Source organism: Natator depressus, chromosome 2 (assembly GCF_965152275.1).
Source record: "Natator depressus isolate rNatDep1 chromosome 2, rNatDep2.hap1, whole genome shotgun sequence".
NCBI classification, from domain to species: Eukaryota; Metazoa; Chordata; order Testudines; family Cheloniidae; genus Natator; species Natator depressus.
In genome coordinates, this window is record NC_134235.1 from 21,302,329 (window position 1) to 21,320,457 (window position 18,129).

The 18,129-nt window shown below is 47.8% G+C and overlaps 1 protein-coding gene and 1 long non-coding RNA gene across 2 annotated transcripts in view; both read right to left on the reverse strand.

Annotated features, from left to right (window-relative positions):
* Window positions 1-634: 634 nt before the first annotated feature.
* Window positions 635-11,217, reverse strand: RNF139 (ring finger protein 139). Its single transcript, XM_074943880.1, has 2 exons — window positions 10,891-11,217; window positions 635-3,073 (listed from the first exon to the last, which is right to left on the reverse strand). Exons 1-2 carry the CDS (start codon window positions 11,069-11,071, stop codon window positions 1,269-1,271), a joined length of 1,986 nt encoding a protein of 661 aa, XP_074799981.1. The 5' UTR covers window positions 11,072-11,217; the 3' UTR covers window positions 635-1,268.
* A 5,037-nt stretch (window positions 11,218-16,254) lies between these two features.
* The window catches only part of LOC141981276 (uncharacterized), a 57,384-nt gene continuing 55,509 nt past the window's right edge, over window positions 16,255-18,129 (reverse strand). The window contains exons 2-3 of the long non-coding RNA XR_012637713.1: window positions 17,039-17,205; window positions 16,255-16,335 (exon numbers count right to left, since the gene is read on the reverse strand). This is a non-coding gene — a long non-coding RNA (uncharacterized LOC141981276). The remainder of the gene's footprint in view (window positions 16,336-17,038; window positions 17,206-18,129) is intronic.

An 18,129-nucleotide genomic window follows, 5' to 3' on the forward strand; every position in this document is an offset into this window, starting at 1 on the left:
TAGCTAGTAAGTCTGTTTCTGTGAAAAGTGATATTTGTATGTTAATCACTTTTCACAGCAGCAGGCTTGTTAGCTAGCTGGGAGACAGTGAATAACATACAAATATCACTTTTCACAACTGACTTACTCAATTTGTCCTCCAGCTTGCCAGAGCTAAGCCCTGGATAGGGAGGTGGGTAGGAAAGCAGCAGGGGCCAGGGGTAATGGGGGTTGAGCCTAAGGAGAGGAGCCCTGCAGCTATGCAACAGGGGTAAGAGGCCATAATGGGGGCGAGCCTGGGGCTGGAGCCCAAAGCCCCATGTCCAGGGGATGGAACCTACTGCTGCAAGGCTGAAGCTGCTGCCTGCCACCCCAGGCCTAAAGCCTACTCCTCTGGTATTTGTGGATCCAAAGGGGGTCGGTCCCAACACCTGCTGGTGCCCCTGGGGAGGGCCATTGCTTTGCCCCCCACCTCTATCAGTGCCAAGGAGACTGTGGCTGCACAAAAAGCTGCTGATGGCCACAGACCTAATGCCTCAACAAACTTGGTCTGCTTTTTGTACAGTCAGTTTTGCAGCTCTACTTCCCTCACAATGTTCTAGGATCAATTTTAAGCATAGTCTGTAGCAGCTATGCTCTCGATTCATCTTTTCTAGTACTTTGCTTTTTACAGACTTATTTTAATCTGATTCAAAGTTTTTACTTTGCATGGTACCTTCTCATATTAATGAAGTTTACCTATCCACCATACAGCTTGGTTCTGAGAAAGTTTTCCAGAAAACATAGCAATTTCATTCCTATATTCCACACACACAAGTACTTTTAAGTTTTCTACAAACCTGAACTTTATTTTGAGATAGCTATAATGTTCTGCTAATGTTTTTAAATTTATAGGTTCAAAACATTTCATCTCCAATTGTGTCTTCTAGGAATACTGAAGGTCTTTTTTCTCCAATAGTTTAAATCACAGCCAAAAATCATTCTTCTAGAATTTAGCATGCAGTCTTTGGCACAGCAGATGGATTACATGTGTCACTATATCAAGTGTTCATCCAACTTTGTCTTAAACATGTGAAAACATTTTATTCCATGTACAATAATGTACACAAGTTTAAGGTAGTCATGAAAGAGACTGGAAATAATTAGTGGTATATTTACAGTAGCACACCAGAGTAAATGACAACCGTTCACAGACAACACTGAGATACCATTGTTGTGCTTAAGTATACAGTGAAGTGAAACTTTTATTCTGTTGCTGAACTCCATTTTAAACAAATACCTCAGTGATTTTAGTCACCCAGGGAGTCAGAATCAACATTAAGAGTCTCATTCTGGTGTTCTGCCACACAGTCATCATCATCACCACTGTCGGTACTGTCATTATCTTCATTTATTTCATGTGCAGCTTCAGCAGCTTCTTCTGCAACTTCTACAGGATTTTCATTAGGTGCAACAAACCCATTGTTAGAGATATTTGCATTTTCCTTTTCTTCAATATATACTTTTTGATGGCACATTGGACAAGTGTCTTGAATATAGAGCCATTTCCGAAGGCAAAGTGCATGAAAGTAATGGTTGCATGGAGTAATACGAGCAGATGTAGTAAACTCATGGTAGCAGATTGCACATACATCATCTATTTCATGTAACCGACTTCCTTTTACTTCAGGAAGTGAGTTTATTTTCTTAACAGCTGTCCTCCGATTTATAAAAGTTTTCCAGCCATTCTTTGCTTGCAAGTAGATGTTGAAATACGCATGTAGACACATCATGCAAGCCCGAATCTTACTTCCTGATTCAAATACCATGGTATAAGCTCCATTTCCAAACATGATCACACCAAATATAAACTCAATAATATTGCCTGTTGAACGAACATAGTAGACATAATCATCAAGCTTTTCCCATAGGACATTATAGTAACCATCAATCATGAATAGTACATAAACCGTGATAGAAACAATTACTTTTAGGCAAAGTTCCACACAGAATGCTGTAACTGCAAAAAGCCATGTATTTAGTGCATAGTGGTGCCAAAGGATATAACTGAGCAGAACTGGAAGAATAAAAAGGCAAGCTGAAACAAGAAGTACAGGGAAGTGTCTGCGAAATGATGACACATGGGAGGCACTGAGAGACATTAGTACAGGGTCTGTCATTCCATGGATAAAATGCAGGACTGCAGTTAACAAAAGGCACATATTTCGACTTAGGCGAACTAGTCTCTCTTCTGGCTTTAGACCACTTAAGCCAGTCTGCAGAGCCAAAATAAAAAATAAAACAGGTGCTACAAAACCAAGCCTCTTGTCATCTTCATCAGTTGATCCAATAAAGGCCAAAATACCCAGTCCCAAATAATGGGCTATTGAAGAAATTACAGCGCTCATGCCTAAGACAGTTAAAGTAGAATCACACCCACTTATTATAAGACTGCAAACTAGTTCCCAACAATTTTCCCAAGAAATCAAGTAGAACTTCTCTTCTGTATTAGTTTCTGCCATCTTGACAACATAAGTTAACACAACTGCTTGTGCTGTAAGTCTCGTTAGCCAGAACACACGCAGTACAGCTGGAAAACGAATCCTTTTCCACGTATCTTCCATCAATAACTGTAATCCATAAATGCGATACATATGCCTTAAAAGGAGATAAACGTATCGTGTGGAATAATAGAACCATTTAATTTTCATAACTAAATTGATTGTGGTATATAATGTCAGAATTAGGCCTGAAATAAAAACTAAAATCTGTCTGACATTTAAAGGTAATTCAATGATCAAGCCTATTATAGGAATCAGTATATCGAGTATGATTAGTTGGGAGTATATGGACTGTACGTTTAACAATGTAACATATCCAATCCCAAAGGAAAGCTGAAGTATAGAAAGTGCCATCCATAGTGAGGGTCCTTTATGAGGGAGGAACTGAATTCCAAAAGCTGCTGTGTAGTAAGCACTGTAGAAGTTTATGTGCAAAGAAGCATAATAATTCACCAACACTGAGGTTGCAGCTAGCAGAAATGCTGAGCTGATCATATAAAACTTGAAAAGTGCTCGCTGTTGCAAGACCAGAACAACACTGGATACAAAGACCCCTAAAAAACAGAATGAAATCATTTAGTTTTCAGCAGAAATTAGACACACACATTTTACCTATTAACTCTCATGATACACAGTTCAGAGTTTTTAGCTTTGATGCTTTTATTTACCTTTAAACATTTCTAAAAAACATTTGTGAATAGAGCTACTGTTTAAACTTTAGCTTTTTCTGTGCAAGAGGCACCAGGGTACAGGATTACTTAATTTGCCTTTAATATACACAAAAAGTGAGCCCCACACCAATTATGCAAAAACAGTAAGTCACCACCACAACTGTCCGTCTTTTTTGCCATTTCAATACAAAGACTTAACTACTTCCCCCATCTCGGTAGAGTGGGATCCTTCCAGATCAGTGTTGAGACACAATGCAGGGAGATTCATAGATTTTAAGACCTGATGGGACATTTGTTCATCTAGTCTGACTTTCTGTATATCATACACCACTAAATTTCCTCTCAGCTACACCCGTATTGAGCCAAATAACTTATTTTTGACAAAAGCACTGAACTGCCAATGCCTGAACTCTTCAAGTACTGTGAATCTATAGAGGACTTCAGTCTGTAGGACAATTAATCCAGAGCCTTTCACTAACTTTTTTTTTTTAATTATTTTTAAAATTTAGAGAACAGTATAAGTAAAATGTTGCTATCAGAATATATTTTGAAACCTTCAGACATTCTTAAATTGCTGCTATTTTGAGGTGTTCACTTCAATCATTCTAAAAAGTCAAGCTATTACAACACCTTAAATAATCTAGTGTCCAATTAGTTTAACTTTTTAGTTTGACGATAGGAAACCAATTATTTTTGTAATATAAAAGTATGATAGTAAGAGAGAAAGCCAAGAATACAACTGCACATTCATGTTCATACAGGATACCATATTCCTATCCAGATCTGTAGAAAGTTGCTGAAAACCTAGGGTAAAACCTACAATTTTTTTTACATATTTCTAACAGCTGTTTGACTCAAATGACAAAACAATTTGCTTGAGGCAGCATTTTTCAACCTTTTGAGATTGGTGACCACTTATTCAAAGTCAAATTTTGCAATCTAACATTTTCACTCTTACTTTTATAGTAAATGTATTAACAATGATAAACCTATATATTTTTGTGTGTGTCGAGAGATTGGTAGGGAATACTTGATTTGAAGGGTAAGGGTCTGCAGGGAACAGGGGAGGAAGATTTTTTTTGTTTTAGACTGTGATACCCCAACCTCCCCAACCCAATTCCTTTCATGACCCTGCTGCGGGTTACAACCCACTGGCTGAGCAACACTGGTCTAGAGAAACCAAAAACATACTGCTCTTACAAGCTGGGAGACAATCACAGAAATTAGACCTAATTGGAAAATAGAATAGATACTAGTCACTGTAGGACATTCCCTATAACACATTTTAAAGTTTGTTTTCCCAATCTAGCTAGATTTAGTTTTCCTACATTATGCAGGGAATTTTAGGATTCCATTCCACAGCTTAATAGATTGTTAGGAAGTTTTTAGAAAAAATGTTTATTAATTTCATCTTGTAACTCCTAGATATACATCCTTCTACTACCATAAATAATTTGACATAATTTGATATTTATACTATTCAGATATTTTTGAATTGTTATGTCTCATCCTATGTAATTTAATCTTTTTTTTTTTTTTAATAAGTGTACAGATTTACTTTTATTGATCTTCTTTGAACTCCCTCTAATTCAGAGGTGGGCAAACTATGGCCCATGGGACACTCCTGCCCAGCCCCTGAGCTCCTGGCCTGGAAGGCTAACCCCCAGAATCCTTCCCTGCTGTTCCCCCTCCCCCGCAGCCTCAGCTCACTGCACCACCGGCACAATCCTCTGGGCAGCGGAGCAGCAGAGTCGCAGCCTGACCCGGTGCTCTGTGCTGCCTGGTGGTATGGCTGGCTTCAGCCGGGCGGTACAGCAGCCTGTCCTGGTGCTCTGGGCAGCGCGGCTGTAGTGCCACCAGCGCTTCAGGCAGCGCGGTAAGGGGGTGGGGGTTTGGATAGAGGGCAGGGGAGTTTGGGGTGATGGTCAGTGGGCGGGCGTGTGGATAGGGGTCGGGGCGGTCAGAGGGCAGGGAACAGGGGAGTTGAATGGGGGCATGGGGTTCCGGAGGGACAGTCAGGAAGGGGGAGGGGGGGTTGGATGGGGCGGCGGGGGGGCAGTCGGGGCAGGGGTTCCGGGGACAGTCAGGGAGAAGTGGTGGTTGGATGGGGCGGCGGGGGGCAGTCAGGAATGAGAGGAGGGGTTGGATGAGGCGGGGGGCTGCCAAGGGACAGGGGGCGAGAAGCTGGGGGGGGTCAGATGGGGGCAGGTGCCAGACCTCTATACAATTTCAGAAACCCGATGTGGCCCTCAGGCCAAAAGGTTTGCCTGCCCCTGCTCTAATTTATCTCTCTCTCTTATAAGGTCTTGTAATAAGGTGTTCAGAACTGAACAAACTCATACAGAGAGGAACTATTACCTACTTGTTTTGTGACATGATACAATTTTGTGACGTGTGTACAAAAGCATTGGTCTTTGCCTGCCATATCACAGTGAAAACTCACACCGAATTTGTTGTCTGTCAATTTCAGGTCTCAGCATATCTGTTTGCCACATTTTTCCCTCATATAGAATTTGTGATGTCTTTTGCCCCAGATTTAAAAGCTTGCATTTTTCCATGTTTAATCTTGTTGTGTTTTTCTTGGGCCATGTTTCTAATCTCTACAACATATATTTGTATTATCTCTGTCCTTCCAATGCCTCCTTCTTTAGTATCATCTATGAATTTCATTAGTGTGCCATTTATCACCTCAACAACCACCTCCAAGTCATTAATGAAAATGTTAAATACAATGGGACTCACACTAGCCTCTGTGATACCTCACTTGTCCATAGCCTTTCTGTCCATGCGACAGTGTTCACGTCCAAACCAGTTTGAATAAATTTTGACTAATATCGTGAGGATTTTTTTTTTTTTTTTTTTTTTTTGCTTCTGCAATGACACACCATTATGGGTAACGAAGAGCTGCAGGCACCTGCTCGGGATAGGATTGTACCCAGTACCAGTGTAGTTCTAGCTATAAACATATCGTGAGTTGCTAGCAACTTCATTTGGAAAATCCAAATATATCATACCTGGTTCATGTGTTTTATATAAGGACAGAACCCGGTTGCTTTCTGAAAATAATATTTTAAATTGATTGTTGCACAATGCTCTAAATCCTCTGAGAACAAAGATTTACGAACAGTAAAAAACAATTATTACTAATAGTGTAATTTGTATCTTCCCTTATACTGTAATCAATACCTCTAATTCCCTTGTTTCTATTCTCAACTACACTCCCTGCAATTTGTCAGTATCTTTCTGGTAATGTGGTACCCAGAATTCAACAGAGTATTCAAAAGTCAGTAATATAAGAGCTATATTAGAAGGAACTATTACTTGTCCACATACTATTTATTTTTTAACTCTTTAATCAGCCACTGAACTGTCTTTCCACCCCCAACTCTGTCCACCTCAAGCTCAATCTACACTTAGAAAGCAACATCTCCAGTGAAACTGTCAAATCAGCACACCCCAAAGAAGAGATATTGCCTTCTGAAGTGACAATGTAATGCATTAGACACACATGACCCCAGAAGTGATTTTAATGCTTAAAGAAAACTGGGAGCCAAAGGAGATGGTGAAAGGAGAGTGTCTAACTAGGGAGATAAAGTGAGAGGTTAAGCAGAAAGGTTAGAGAAAGCTTGGAAATAGTTTTAGGACTCCATTCTGCCCTGACTTCCTATTCACCTAATCCCAGTTGAAGCCAATGTGGTTACTTACATAGGAAGCAAATCAGGGCAGAACTGAATACAAAATTTAAACGGAAGCAAAAGGATTCCATAATGTACCATAACTGTACAGCATTCCATTCATTCTTCTCAAAACAAGATATACTATCTGGAAGAGCGTTTCAAAACTATTCAAACAGCACTCTCCAACAGTATCAATGAAATTTCATTGGGACACATAACCTTTCCTCCCATCCATAGCTAAATTAGGGTATTTATCCTATTTTTTTAAAAGTCAACTTGTTAAAAGTAGAATCAGTCCAGACAGTCACTGCCTACATGTTGGAGTTTTACCAACAAAACTCTTCCATTATTTCAATATGGCATAATCTATGGTATTTCAGAGTCAAATAATATTTCAGTTTATGTTGATCTCAGTAACACATTGTCAGCTGCAAAATGAAAGTCTTCAAGTAGTCAGAATATAGCTAGTTAACAAAATACTGTCTTAAGTATGTCTTAATAAAGTTGTTTCTGATTGCGAATGTGGACTGTAACAGTTCTCTTCTTATTTGAGGGGTAGGGAAGAGAAAAAATTAAATATAGGGAGAAACAGTCACATCAAGTCACTTCATTACTGATCAATATGAAAAATATCAATATCTTAAGGAGGTTCTCCAATTAAAAGTGGTCAACATCACTTTTGGGTAGGAAGTGTGTTTATATCAGTGCAGGATTGTTCCTACAGTATATCAAATGCTGCAACCAGTTTAGTTTTTAAAAAAAGAAAAGGAGTAGCTGTGGCACTTTAGAGACTAACAAATTTATTTGAGCATAAGCTTTCTTCCAAAACTTTTCATGGAGGAAAAAAAAAACAAAGAACAAAATGATTACCCTCTCCTTCTCCAAAAACCTATCATACAGACACCATTCTGAAGAGTGCCATAATCATATTATTAGACACTTAACAGAGATCATCCAATAACAAACACACCAACTCTCATTTATGTGGGATTAATTCCAAGGCACTTTCTAAAGCATCTGCCTCATACAAAACAGGACTTTGAAAGGTGTTTCAATGAGACATTTAGAAGTATCACTTTAAAAAAAAAAGGTAATTTATCAGTTTGAGGTAGTGCCCACACCAGCTTAGGGAACAGAGGGAGTAAGTCAGGGCCTTCCAGTCCCGCAAGACAAAGAGAGACCTTCCTAATGAACAGGAACCATTTATCCCCCTCCCTTTCTCCCACCATACAGAAAAGCAGGAACAAGAAGGGCTCCTTCTCCAAAAGCACCACCACCAGCTTCAACTGAAGGCACAGTGGGCATATGGAGGCTTTCTAGCCTGCATGCTACAATCCATGAACTCACCTAGGCACTGAGCCATGTAGCCTACCCAATTCTTCACATGAGGAGCAGCAGCCACAAGAAGCCTTTGTGTAATGACACATCCACTCCAGTAAAACTATTTCTCCTTGTGGAAGGGAGGGATAGCTCAGTGGTTTGAGCATTGGCCTGCTAAACCCAGGGTTGTAAGTTCAATCCTTGAGGGGGCCATTTAGGGATCTGGGGCAAAAATTGGGGATTGGTCCTGCTTTAAGCAGGGGGTTGGACTAGATGACCTCCTGAGGTGTCTTCCAACCCTAATAGTCTATGATTCTATGATTTCTGCTTCTACTGTTCTTGTAAAGTGCTGGAAATGGCCCACCTTGATTATCACTACAAAAGGTTCTGCCCCCCGCCGCTCTCCTGCTGGTAATAGCTCACTTTGTCACTCTTGTTACAGTCTGTATGGTAACACCCATTGTTTCATGTTCTCTGTGTATATAAAATCTCCCCACTATATTTTCCACTGTATGCATCCGATGAAGTGAGCTGTAGCTCATGAAAGCTTATGCTCTAATAAATTTGTTAGTCTCTAAGGTGCCACAAGTACTCCTTTTCTTTTTGCGGATACAGACTAACACAGCTGCTACTCTGAAACATTGTATTTTGTGTTCCTTTCCTCCACCTTCTGCCTCTCTCCTGTCTTTTGGGATTGCAAACGCTGTACAGGTGGGAACTGCATTTGTACCGTGCTTAGGACAATAGTATCCCAGTCCTGTTTATGGGACACAGGGACACTACTGTAATATAAATATATTATATATCACACAGGAAAACAATGAAAAATTCCCCAATATCAACCATGACTCCTGCCAAGTTTCACTTTTTCCCTATCTGGGAATTCTTTTTCATGCACTTTATAAGCTATATGATTGAAAAAACTGGGTTTCTTTAAGCTGAGGAAGAGAAGACTGAGGGGAGACATGATCATAGAATCACACGGTTGGAAGAGACCTCAGGAGGTCATCTAGTCCAACCCCCTGCTCAAAGCAGGACCAATCCCCAATTTTTACCCCATCCCTAAATGGCCCCCTCAAGGATTGAACTCACAACCCTGGGTTTAGCAGGCCAATGCTCAAACCACTGAGCTATCCCTCCCTGCTCCAGTTTTAAAATACATAAAAGGTTGTTACAAAGATGAAGGTGAAAAACTGTTCTTGTTAATCTTTGGAGATAGAACAAGAAGCAATGGGCTTAGATTGCAGCAACGGAGGTTTAGGTTTGACATGAGGAAAAACTTCCTGACAGGGTGGTTAAGCCCAGGACCAAATTGACTACGGAGGCTGTGGAATCTCTGTCACTGAAGGTTTTTAAGAACAGGTTAGGAACACCTGTCAGGAATGGTCTAATTATTATGTAGCCCTGCCTTGAGTGCAAGGGACTGCACTAAATATTAGATGACCTCTTGAGGTCCCTTCCAGTCCCACATTTCTGTGATTCTATTACATTCAAAGATTTTGAAGTATGTTTCAACAAAGCATATTACACTTCTGGTGGTTGTTTTTTAAAGTCTCTCTTATTAGAATGTGATTTGTGTAAGATCACTAAGCAAAGGACTGTGGAAAATCTCCAGACTACACAGAACATTACAATCTCAAATATGCAGAAAAAGAAAAACTCTAAAGAGAAATGGATAGTAATGCAAAATGGTCACATAGCAGAAGACCCATTACCACAGTGTAATCTATTTTAGAGACACTGAAGGTATTAGCTTCAGCATCACTTGCAGGCCTTGTTAGCCGGATAAAGTTACAATCATAATTCCTAACACTTCTATGGAATTTTAAAATTTTCTAGGGTTCTCAAATTGTTACTGAGGGGCAAAAATATCTCATTTGAGGGCAGGTTAGGAGCCACACGCAGAAAGCAAAAGAATGAGGAAAGAGGAGCAGAAGAAATCCCTTCAGTTTACTTCAGTTAGGAGACATGTAGCAGAAGGAATGAGCTCTCAACTTGCTGCTGTTAGGAGGGAGAGATGCTGAAGCAGAAGGAAAAAAATGATGAGTGGAGAATAAAAAAGAGTGAAGCGCTATGAGCTCAATGAAGTCAGACCAGCAGCAGGAGAGGAGGGAACTGCAGACATATCTGCTCAGTACAGGTAAAAGAGAGAAGTAGGGCAACAGAACAGAGACTAGAAGCTGGAGAATTCGGATCAGCTGGAATTGAAACAGGAAGGAAAAGAAACGTGGAGGAGCTCAAGGGAAGGGACCCTAGGTATAGAGGGGTTGCGGGGAAACAGGCGGCGTAAGACACCGAGAAGAGTTATGGGGAAAGCAGCAGCCACGAGAGAGAGGCTGGCGGGTGACTCGGCTGAGCTGGAAGTGGGGAGGGAGGCGGCCGGGCGGTGTGCGGGTGCACCAACAAGGAGGGTGGCGGACAGTTGGGAAAGTGCAGGTATCCCGGGGCCCAGGGGGATACCCAGCCCCCGCGGCAGTGCCTCCAGGAGCCGGGGTGGGATAGGAAAGGAGATGTAGAGTGGAAGAGGTCTCCCCCAGCAGCACCCCCAGGAGCCCGGTGAACAGGGGGAGGAGAGGAGAGGAGGGGGGGTCTCTCCCCCAGCAGCACCCCCAGGAGCTCAGTGAACAGGGGGAGGAGAGGAAAGGGGGGTCTCTCCCCCAGCAGCACCCCCAGGAGCCCGGCGCACGGGGGGGGGTCTCTCACCCAGCAGCCGCAGCAGCACCCCCAGGAGCCCGGCGCACAGGGAGCCCCCCGGCAGGGGGTAAGAGTTGAAGATGGCGTCGATGAGGAAGAGGCTGGGCACCCGCAGCGCAACTTCCAGCCCGGTTCGGAGCCGCGGGCCCAGCCCCAGCCCCGGCAGCTGCGGGGGGCCAGGGGCCGCCATCCCCCGGGACCCGCCGCCTCGTACCAGTCTCTGGCCCAGGCACCTCGCTATAGTCCTGCTCCCGCCTCCTGGACGGGCCAGGCCCCCCGCAGTGCGGCCGCCTCCATGTTCCTTTCGCGCTCGGGCCTCGGCCTGCGGCAGCCCGCACCACCCTACAGGGAGGGGGGAGGCGGAGACACGGCGCCGTCACAATGCGCGGCCCCGCCCCCGGCTTCCACCCGGGGCGGGGGGCTGCTGCCGCCGGTGGCTCGGGGAGTGTTTCCGCCGGGAGCCCTGCTGCCCCCGGGTCTCGCACACCGCCCCATAGACTCCCCGCACACCGGGCTGCCGCCTCAGCCCCCCGCACACCGCCCGGCCGCCCCATAGACCGCCTCACACCGTGTTGCCGCCTCAGCCCCCCGGCACACCGCCCGGCCGCCCCATAGACCCCGTCACACCGGGCTGCCGCCTCAGCCCCCCGCACACCGCCCGGCCGCCCCATAGACCCCCTCACACCGTGTTGCCGCCTCAGCCCCCCGGCACACCGCCCGGTCGCCCATAGACCCTGTCACACCATGCTGCCGCCTCAGCCCCCCGCACACCGCCCGGCCGCCCCATAGAGCCCGTCACACCGTGCTGCCGCCTCAGCCCCCCGCACACCGCCCGGCCGCCCCATAGAGCCCGTCGCACCGTGCTGCCGCCTCAGCCCCCCGCAAGCCACCCAGCCGCCCCATAGAGCCCGTCACACCGTGCTGCCGCCTCAGCCCCTCGCACGCCGCCCGGCCGCCCCATAGAGCCCGTCACACCGTGCTGCCGCCTCAGCCCCCCGCACACCGCCCGGCCGCCCCATGGACCCCGTCACACCGTGCTGCCGCCTCAGCCCCCCGCACACCACCCAGCCGCCCCATAGACCCCCTCACACCGTGCTGCCGCCTCAGCCACCCGCACACCGCCCGGCCGCCCCATAGAGCCCGTCACACCGGGCTGCCGCCTCAGCCGGCCGCCCCATAGACCTCGTCACACCGGGCTGCCGCCTCAGCCACCCGCACACCGCCCGGCCGCCCCATAGAGCCCGTCACACCGGGCTGCCGCCTCAGCCGGCCGCCCCATAGACCCCGTCACACCGGGCTGCCGCCTCAGCCCCCCGCACACCGCCCGGCCGCCCCATAGACCCCGTCACACCGTGCTGCCGCCTCAGCCCCCCGCACACCACCCGGCCGCCCCATAGACCCCGTCACACCGGGCTGCTGCCTCAGCCCCCTGCACACCTCCCGGCCCCCCTATACTCACCCCCCCCGAACACCGCCCGGCCGCCCCATTGACTCCCCACACACCACACTGCCGCCCCAGAGCCCCCCTCACACCGTACTGCTGCCCCCCATACCCTTCACAGTGCATTGCCGACCCATAGCCCCCCCACACACTGCACGGCCGCCCCCTCTTCCTGCGGCCCCATGAATCCATCCCTCGCACTGCTGCCCCATAGCCCCCCCACACCGCCCGGCCCCCCCAGACTTCTCCCCCTCACACCGCCCGGCCGCCCCATAGACTCCCTCACACCGTACTGCCACCTCACCCCCTCACATTGCACTGCTGCCCCCACCCCCCCACACTGCACTGCTGCCCCATAAACCCCCATCACACCCTACTGCTGCCCCCATCCCCTCACAGCGCATTGCCGACCCATAGCCCCCACACACGCTGCATGGCCGCCCCCTCTTCCTGCTGCCCTATGAATCCATCCCTCACCCTGCACTGCCGCCCCATAGCTCCCCCACACCCTACTGCTGTCCCCTCACAGCACATTGCCGACCCATAGCCCATCACTGTCACTCCCCTCACACCCTACTGCCACCTACAGCCCGTCGCTGTAACCCCCCCTCACACCCTACTGCTGCCCATAGCCCATCACTGCAACCCCCCCTCACACCCTACTGCCACCCATAGCCTGTCACTGTAACCTGCTCACACCCTACTGCCGCCCATAGCCCATCACTGTAACCCGCTCACACTTCACTGCCGCCCCATAGCCCCCTGCAAACCCTACTCCCATGGCCCCCTATAAGCCCCACTATAGCCACCCACATGTCCTACTGCTACTCTGTCTACCGCTCCTCCTCACACACCTCAAACCACACTGCTGCCTAATTGCCCAAACCCTGCTGCAACCCTCTTAACCCCCACAAACTCCACTGCTGCCCCTCGCATCTCCTAATAACCCTCAGACATCTCAGATGCCACTGCTGCTCCACATCCCCCCTGCAAACCTCACTGCAACCCCCTCTCACACCTACCTACTGCACCCATCACAAGCCTCAAATCCCCCCTGCAGCCTCATCCATAATCCCCATAAACCTTATTGCAACCTCCCTCTCACACATCTCAAAATCCCAGTGCAGCCCCTCTAAAACCTCCACAAACCCACTTGCAGTCTCCCTCACACACACACTTTAAACCCCCTTTGCAACCCCCTCATATGCCCCCAAACCCCACCTATACACAAACACGCACGTTGAAACCCCACTGCAGCCACACTTGTACATCTAGGCCCTGTCTACACTACAGAGTTTTGTTCACAAAAGTTATGTTGACACTCAAAAAGCGCTATAATAAAAATCGGTATTGCATGATCACACTTGTTCCCTCTGTCGGCAGAGTGCGTCCACAGTTGGGGCGCTATCATTGACAGTGTGAGCAATGCACTGTGAGTACCTATCCCACAGTGCAGTTTAACACCTGCCGTTAGGTCTAGTGGGAAGGCGGAGCGGATCGGGGCACATCTTGAGATCAGGTTCAATGTCCCATGATGCATCATTTTCCATCCCAGCATTCCATGGGCTTCTGGCTTTCTTTCACGGCATTTTTCAACAGCCCTTGTTTGCTGTGCACTCCGGCATCTTTGTGGATGGATCACGCACTGCTCTCCTGTGCTCTGATAACTGTCATTAACACATCACGAATGGCAGTGCAGTTAATCATGAAGTTCCTAATGAACAAGACTCGCAGTTGCCTGACATGGTGTGTGATATGGCTAGGAGCAACTTTAGATTTCTTTTGGCATTCTCAGAACAGCTGCAGACAGTGGATCATCGCTTTTGGGTTTAGGAAGCAAGCACCAAATGGTGGGATTGTACTGTCATGCAGGCCTGGGATGACAAGCACTGGCTACAGAACTTTCGGATGTGGAAAACCACCTTCCTGGAACTGCGTGTGGAGCTCGCCCCAGCACTGAGGCACAAGGACACCAGAATGAGAGCTGCCCTATTGATAGAGAAGCGTGTGGCAATTGCAGTGTGGAAGTTTGCGACTCCACACTGCTACCTGTTGGTCACAAATCAGTTTGGAGTTGGGAAGTCTACCGCTGGGGCTGCGTTAATGCAAGTGTTCAAATCACTTAATCACATCCTGCCACAAAGTACCGTGACTCTGGGAAATGTGCGTGAAATAGTGGATGGCTTTTCAGAAACAGGTTTCCCTAACTGTGGAGAGGAGATAGATGGCACACATATTCCAATTTTGGCACCAGACCACCTTGCAACAGAGTACATCAATAGGATGGGGTACTTCTCCATGGTGTTGCAGGCACTTCTGGATAACCATGGGCAATTCACTGACATCAGCATTGGGTGGTCTGGGAAGGTGCATGAAGGGAATGTTGAAATGCCCATAGTGATCTTGGGAGACACAGCGTTCCTCTTACAACCATGGCTCATGAAACCTTACATGGGAAAATTGGATCGCAGTAAGAAGCAGTTCAACAACAGGCTGAGTAGGTGCCAGATGACCGTGGAATGTGCCTTTGGCAGATTAAAGATGTACTGGTGAGGCCTTTATGGCAGGTTAGACCTCAGTGAGGGTAATATACCCAGGGTCATAGTCACGTGTTATAGCTTCATAAATATTATGCAACATAAAGGTGAAAGGTTTGCTCAGGGGTGGAATGTTGAGGCAGACTGCCTGGCTGCTGATTTTGAGCAGCCAGATACCAGGGCTATCAGAGGGGGGGTAATTCGAGGAAGAAATTGTGAAATTTTGGGCCTTAAATTCAAGTAAGTAAATGATTAAACTGCCTATGAATGTCTTGGTAGTGCCTGCTATCTCAATTTGTAAGACACAAATAAAGATTAGTTATTGTTCAAAACTTTGCTATTATTTCAGAAAAAACAACACACACACACAGAGTTGGTGGGAAAGGTGGTACCAGGGAAGAGCAGACTTTCAGAGCTGTGTGTAGGTCCAGCTATCATTTTGAAAGTTGTCTGAGGAGGTGGAGTGAACGGGAAACCGAGAACTTCCAGAAAGCGGAAAGGAATGTGCAGGTAGAGTTGGGTGGGGGAGGGGAGGACATGGAAAAGAGTTTTGAATGAGCTGCAGGGGAGGGCGTGCACACATCTGCTCAGTCTGCAGCATTATTAAGGACTTCAGCATCTGCTTGTTTGTTCCTCCATGATTTTAATCATCGACACGGTAGCGTCCTTAACGAATTCCTGATTTTCTTTTCTGTCCTGCCTTTTGGCTTCCCTCTACTTCCTGGAGAGGGCCGGATTAAGGCAGGAGCTTTAGGGGCTGCAGCTCAGGGCCCCGCAAAAATAAATTACAGGCAGCGATCTCTGGGATGCTAAAAGGGGCTCTCAGGCAGGCTGCCTGCCTGCCATAGCCCCACGCCGCTCCCAGAAGAGGCTTGCTGCTGGCATATCTCTGCAGCCCCTGGCGAGGGGTGGGGGAGGCACCTCCGTGCGCTGCCCCACCCCCAGCACTGTCCCCACAGCTTCCATTGGCCAGGGGCGGCACTTGCAGGTGCGGGCAGTGTATGGAGACCTGCTGCCCCCCTCCCCCAAAGGGGCACCTAGAGATGTGCTAGCAGCCAGCCACTTCCGGGAGCGGCATGGGTCTATGGCAGACAGGGAGGCAGCCTGAGCCCTGCTGCACCGCTGGCCGGGAGCTGCTTGTGGTAAGCGCCTCCCAGCCAGAGCCTGCACCTCGCACCCCCTCCTCCACCTGAACCCCCGTCACAGATCAGAATCCCCTCCTGCACCCAAACTCCCTCCCAGACCCCGCACCCCTCCTGCACCCCAATCCCCTGCCCCAACCCCCATCCTGCACCAAACTCCCTCCCAGGAAAAAGACTGGTATACAGGGGCCCCACAAAATCTAATAGCCCCGGGCCCACAGGAGAGTTAATCCGGCCCTGCTCCCGGAACATATCTTCTTTGCTCCATCTTGGGCGCTTTCTTATCTCGCGGAGACACTCTGCTGGTGTGTGTGGGGTGTCTCTAAGGTCACATCTGCAGAAGCACAAGAAACAATGCACAGAAGCATAATTGTTAAGTTCATGCACAGCATTGAAACATTTCAGTAAAATACACCTCTGGTAACATTACAATCACTCTCTCACTGACCCTTGGCAAGCACACATCTCAGCAAATACCCAAAGCATGATGAGTGTTGGCTGGATGGGAGGGCTCTCTACATGGGGAAAAGAGCACTGTAGAAGGGTTGCGGTGCAGCTGACCAGGGGAAAAAAATCTAAATTCTCCCACATTTTCCACAGGCAGGGGTCATTGTAGCAGATCTCTCACTCCTGAGGGTAAGCAGGGAAACAAGGGCACATCTACTACACACTTGTGGATTCCGCCCTGGTCCCTGTGCTGCTCGTCTGTGTGCCGGTTTGGTCCCTGCACAAGTGATTGCTGAATGGCGCGGGAAGTTTCCTACAATGGGGGAAGGAACAAAGCAGCTCTGCCAAGGAACCTTCAGCAGAGGAATGCCGAGAACTCCAAGGAAGTTTCCTAGAGATCTCTCTGGAGGATTCCCACGAGATCTTGGCATGCATCAACACCCTGTTCCGCCATATTGATTAGCTGCCCAGGAAATGTCTGGGAACACAGTAATACAGCCAGCCTTCCCATTTTTATACCCTGAGCCCACCTCCGCATTACACAAACCTCAGTCACTTACCAGGCGTCTCCTCTCTTTCTTCTTGCTTACCTGAGAGCAACTGCTGAGATTGGCTAGACACCTCTAGAGTGGTAAACAGTTCCTGGCTGCCTGCTCCACCAGGAGACCCTGTTGTGGGCTCAACATTGTCGTCTAACTCCATTCTTCATCAATGACTTCGTCCTCCGGGTTAGGTCCTCTTTCTGCCGCCTCCAGGCCTGCCAAAATATCAATGGGGGTCTTGGTGGTGGTGGTGGGGTTGCTACCAAGGATAGCATCCAGCTCCTTGTAGAACCAGCAGGTCTTGAGTGTAGCATCAGAGTGCAGGTTTGCCTCCTTTGCTGTATGGTACACCTGCCTCAGCTCCTTTATCTTCGCTCTGCACTGCAGTGTGTCCTGATCATAGCCTTTTTCGCACAAGCCTTGCACAAGTATCAAAATTCCTACGGCTGAAGCACAGCTGGGATTGCACAGCCTCCTCTCTCCAAATACTGAGCAGATACAGCAGCTCCGCAGTGGGCCAAGCGAAAGAGCGTTTGCTGCATGAAGCCACCATGGTCACCTGGGAAGATGCTATGAGTCCTCTCCACACCGAGCAAACAGGAAATGGAATTTTAAAAATTCCCAGGGCTTTAAAGGGGGAGGGGCAGATGGTTGTTTACCTGGCTGCAGGGCAGCGGAGTTCAAACCGCTGACCAGAGCGGTCAGGATGGGCATTGTGGGACACCTCCTGCAGGCAAATTAAAGCAATAAAATCAAGCATGGTGTCTACATTGGCACTTTGCCAACAAAACTTTTGTGTATCTTGACAGGGTAGTTTTATTTTGTTGTGAAAACAGGGCATTTTTGCCACCAAAAGTCGCATTGTAGTGTGTATACATCCACTGTTTTTTCAACAAAACTCTGTAGTGTAGACAAGGCCCTAGAATGCTCTCATACACACACCCTAACCCCAAACTCCCACAGGGCCCCTGACACAGCCCAAACCCCACCACAATCCCACTCACACATATCCGTAACAATGATCACAGTGCCCCTCCCACACACGCCAACCGCACTGCATCCTTGCATACTCACTCATGTACACAGCAAACACCCCCTCAGAAAATCCACCACATCCCTTAGCCACCCTCTCTCACATA

Excerpts from the sequence above, each read along its gene's own strand:
- RNF139 (XM_074943880.1), bottom strand. The coding sequence starts at position 11,071 with ATGGCGGCCCCTGGCCCCCCGCAGCTGCCGGGGCTGGGGCTGGGCCCG. Across the intron at positions 3,074-10,890 it reads GGTGCTGCTGCGGCTGCTGG|GGGTCTTTGTATCCAGTGTT; the intron begins GTGAGAGACCCC and ends TCTGTTTTTTAG.